Source organism: Chlorocebus sabaeus, chromosome 28 (genome assembly GCF_047675955.1).
Source record: "Chlorocebus sabaeus isolate Y175 chromosome 28, mChlSab1.0.hap1, whole genome shotgun sequence".
NCBI classification, from domain to species: Eukaryota; Metazoa; Chordata; class Mammalia; order Primates; family Cercopithecidae; genus Chlorocebus; species Chlorocebus sabaeus.
In genome coordinates, this window is record NC_132931.1 from 9,056,011 (window position 1) to 9,059,634 (window position 3,624).

Genomic DNA, 3,624 nt, shown 5'->3' on the forward strand with positions numbered 1-3,624 from the left:
GGGACCTTTCCCCATACCTGCCCCAGTGTGGAGCTCTGCACAGCCCCCAAGCTGCCTCATTCCCACCGCTGCCGTCAGCAACTCAAATCTGACAAGCTTAGGAGCTAGGAGCCCAATTCCCACTCTACTCAAAGGCTTCCCAACTCCGCGTGCATGTCTGAACTACCCAGAGGCCCACAGACCAGTCCAGCCTCACCTTCACCCCACCTGGAGATGCCAGGGAGCGGGCTGGGGCTGCCCTGGTGGAGGCCCTGAGGAGCCAGGCAGACACCAGCAAATTTCCAAGCCCCCAGGGAGGCCCTCATGACATTGACACAGACTGACACCCTTACTTTCCACGCCAGTGAGGAGAGCAAGGACCCAGAGAAGGAAAATGCATCTACAGCCTCAAACTGGACTCCCTGGGGCCAGAGGTGACCGCGTCACCCTGGGGGATTCCCTGAACATCCCGCAGGCGTCCCTCTCTCCATTTGGAAGCAGAGAGACGGGCGGGAGGGGAAAACACGCACACATGGTGTCTGGGACTCCTGCAATGCACAGCTGTTCTGGGGGGACTTCCTCCTGATTGGGGGGTGCCAGCACCCACCGCCAGCTCTGCTTACAAGAAAGACTCCTACAGGGCCCTCACCCTCTTACCTTCCCCCCTTCCCAGCCACAGAGGACTCAGCAGTGCCGCGCGGGGGTTTATTCCAGTCACAGCTTCCAGAGGAACGCAACAATAAATTACATCATTAAATAAACTTCGGCTGGACCCTTCTGCCCCCTCCTCTCCACATCCTCCCCTAGGACCCTGTGGGGACTCGTGCTGGTCCAGCCCCTGTATTAGGGACCCCCATCTCCCCTAATGAGCCTCACGGGGTCCCGGCCCTGGTTCTCAGCCCCTGGTGCTCACTTGCCTGACCTTGACCGCTGGGCAGCTGCTAGTCAGCTGTCTCTAGTGGGTGCAGGGGACAGGGCGTGGAGGGCGAGGAGGGGGCAGCAACCACCCTGCGCCAGGCCTGTGTCGCTAGAGGTGTGTGGGGTTCTCCAGAGAGGGGTCCGTCTTAGTCATGTGCAAGACCACGGTGGGAGCCTTATAGTGGCAGTGCGTGCCACGGCCGTAGCCCCCGGGGACCCGGCAGGCCTTGGCCCGGGCCCGGCCAGCTGCCATCTTGCGGTAGCACAGGCTCTGCCAGGTCTGGAAAGTTTTGGAGCTCCACACCCAGACGCCGCTGGTGATCCCCACCACCAGTGACATGAAGATTTTGAGCATGAAGACCGCCACGGTGGGCACCGAGCCCCCTGGCAGCGAGCAGTCCCTCGGGCCTCCGGGCCCCGCGGCCGCTGCGCATGGTTGCTCTGTGGCCCGAAGGCGCCAGAAGTCCATGTTGAGGCGTTCGTAGACATAGCAAACAATGACACAGGTGGCAGGCACCGTGTAGAGGATGGAGAAGACTCCGATCTTTACCATGAGCTTCTCCAGCTTCTCTGTGTTGGTGCCGCCCGTCTTCATGATCTTGCGGATGTGGAAGAGGGCCACGAAGCCGGTCAGGAGGAAACTACTGCCCAGCACCAGGTAGCCGGAGAGGGGCACCAGCACGAAGCCCGTGAGCGCCGCCGCATCCGTGCTGGCCACGTAGCAGAGCCCGGTCAGCTCATCCCCTGCCACCTTGCGCAGGGTCAGGATGACGATGGTCTTGAGCGCGGGCAGGCCCCAGGCAGCCATGTGGAAGTAGCTGCCGTGGGCCTCGATGGCCTCGTGGCCCCATTTCTTCCCGGCCGCCAGGAACCAGGTGAGCGTCAGGACCACCCACCAGAGCGAGCTGGCCATGCCGAAGTAGTACAGGAGCAAGAAGACCAGCGTGCACCCCGTGTTCTCCAGGCCCTCCTGGATCACGTAGAGCGCGCCCCGCCTCCTGGTCACAGGCCACGCTCTGCGCTCCGGCCACCGCACGGATCAGGAAGGCCAGCGAGTAGACATTGTAGCACATGGAGAGGAAGATGATGGGGCGCTCGGGATACTGGAAGCGGTGGGGCTCCAGCAGGAAGGTGAGCACGGTGAAGGCGGTGGAGAAGAAGCACAGCGCCGACCACACGGCCATCCAGACCAGCGCGAAGTCCTTGTCGCGCCGGGACCAGAACACCTCGACGCCGGGCCCGCAGCGGGGTGCGCACGAGCGGCTCTTCTCCACGTACTGGAACTTCTCAGGGTTCTCGCAGGTGCCACCGCCGCCCGCGCCCGGGCCCAGGTCTCCGGGAGGGCGCGCGGGCCGCGGCGCCACGGGCAGCATGCCCAGGCCCTTGTGGGGCTCCGCGGGGCCGGCCGTGGCGTTCTCGGGCGCCTCCATGCACAGCGCGTGCGGGTCGTTGCGCGTGGGCAGCCGGGCGCAGTCGAGCGAGTCCGGCCAGCCGAAGTTGAACTGCTCCATGATGGGCGCGCAGCGCAGGCGCGCCTGCTCGCACATGGGCCGGCAGGCGGGAATGGGCGTCGAGACCTGGTCGGTGCACATGGGCGCGTAGAGCGAGCACAGGAAGAAGCGCAGGTGGCTGTGGCAGCCGTACTGCACCAGCGGCGCGAACTCCGCCAGCTCGGCGGCCGCCTCGCCCTGCGACGTGTGGCCCAGCAGGTTGGGCATGCGGGTCAGGTTGTAGCCGATGCCGCGGCACATGGGGATCTCCACCGCCTGGCACGGCGCAGCTCCGCGCCCGCGCTCCGGGTCGAAGCGGCCGATCTCCAGCGCCGCGCCGCCCGCCGCCAGCAGCTGCCACAGCAGCAGCGCCCCCCGCAGCGGCGCCACGGCCATCCCGGGCGGCCCGGGCCGAGGGCGGGAGCGCGGCCCCGGCTCACTCGGGCCGAGCGGTCCCGCGCCCCGGTGCCTGCCCGCCACGTCGCGGGGCGCGGGCCATCGCCGAGCCGCCCACGTGTGTCCGGGCGCCCCGGGCAGCGAGCGGGCAGCCGCCCGAGGGACAGGAGCCGCCGAGCCCGCCTAGCTGCCACCGCCGCTGCCACTGGAGCCGCCGCTGAGCCAGAGCCGGCGCAGCCTCCCGGGGCCGAGGCTACCAGCCCCCGGGGCGGGGCTCCGGGCGGACACGCCCAGGGACACGCCCCCTGCTGGGCTTTAAAGGCGCCGCGTCTGACGGCCATGCGGAGCGCGAGGTGGGGTCGGGCCTGGTGGGTGTCCACCCGCTCGCCGTCCGCTTACACTCGGTTTCTTCCCTTCCCTTGCTGCCCGGGGAGGCTGCGGGAAGTCCTCGTACCTAGACTCTCATACTGGCTCGCCTCATTTTACTCTAGGAGGGAGACTTTTTTTTTTTGAGACGGAGTTTTGCTCTTGTCGCCCAGGCTGGAGTGCAATGGCACGATCTCGGCTCACTGCAACCTCTGCTTCCCGGGTTCCAGCTATTATCCTGCCTCAGCCTCCCGAGTAGCTGGGATTACAGGCGCCTGCTACCACGCCCTGCTAATTTTTTGTATTTTTAGTAGAGACGGGGTTTCACCATTTTGGCCAGGCTGGTCTCGAACTGCTGACCTCAGGTGATCCACCTGCCTCGGCCTCCCAAAGTGCTGGGATTAGAGGCATGAGCCACCGCATCCAGCTGGAAGACTTTTTATTTTTAATTGTTATTTCTTTTTAGAAACAGGAT

The 3,624-nt window shown here is 65.5% G+C and overlaps 1 protein-coding gene across 1 annotated transcript; it reads right to left on the reverse strand.

Annotated features, from left to right (window-relative positions):
* Positions 1 to 888: 888 nt before the first annotated feature.
* Positions 889 to 2,963, reverse strand: FZD9 (frizzled class receptor 9). Its single transcript, XM_008018352.3, is given in 2 exon segments — positions 889 to 1,888; positions 1,890 to 2,963. Coding segments are annotated over 2 exon segments (1,776 nt in total). The 5' UTR covers positions 2,784 to 2,963; the 3' UTR covers positions 889 to 1,006.
* Between the last annotated feature and the right edge of the window lie 661 nt (positions 2,964 to 3,624).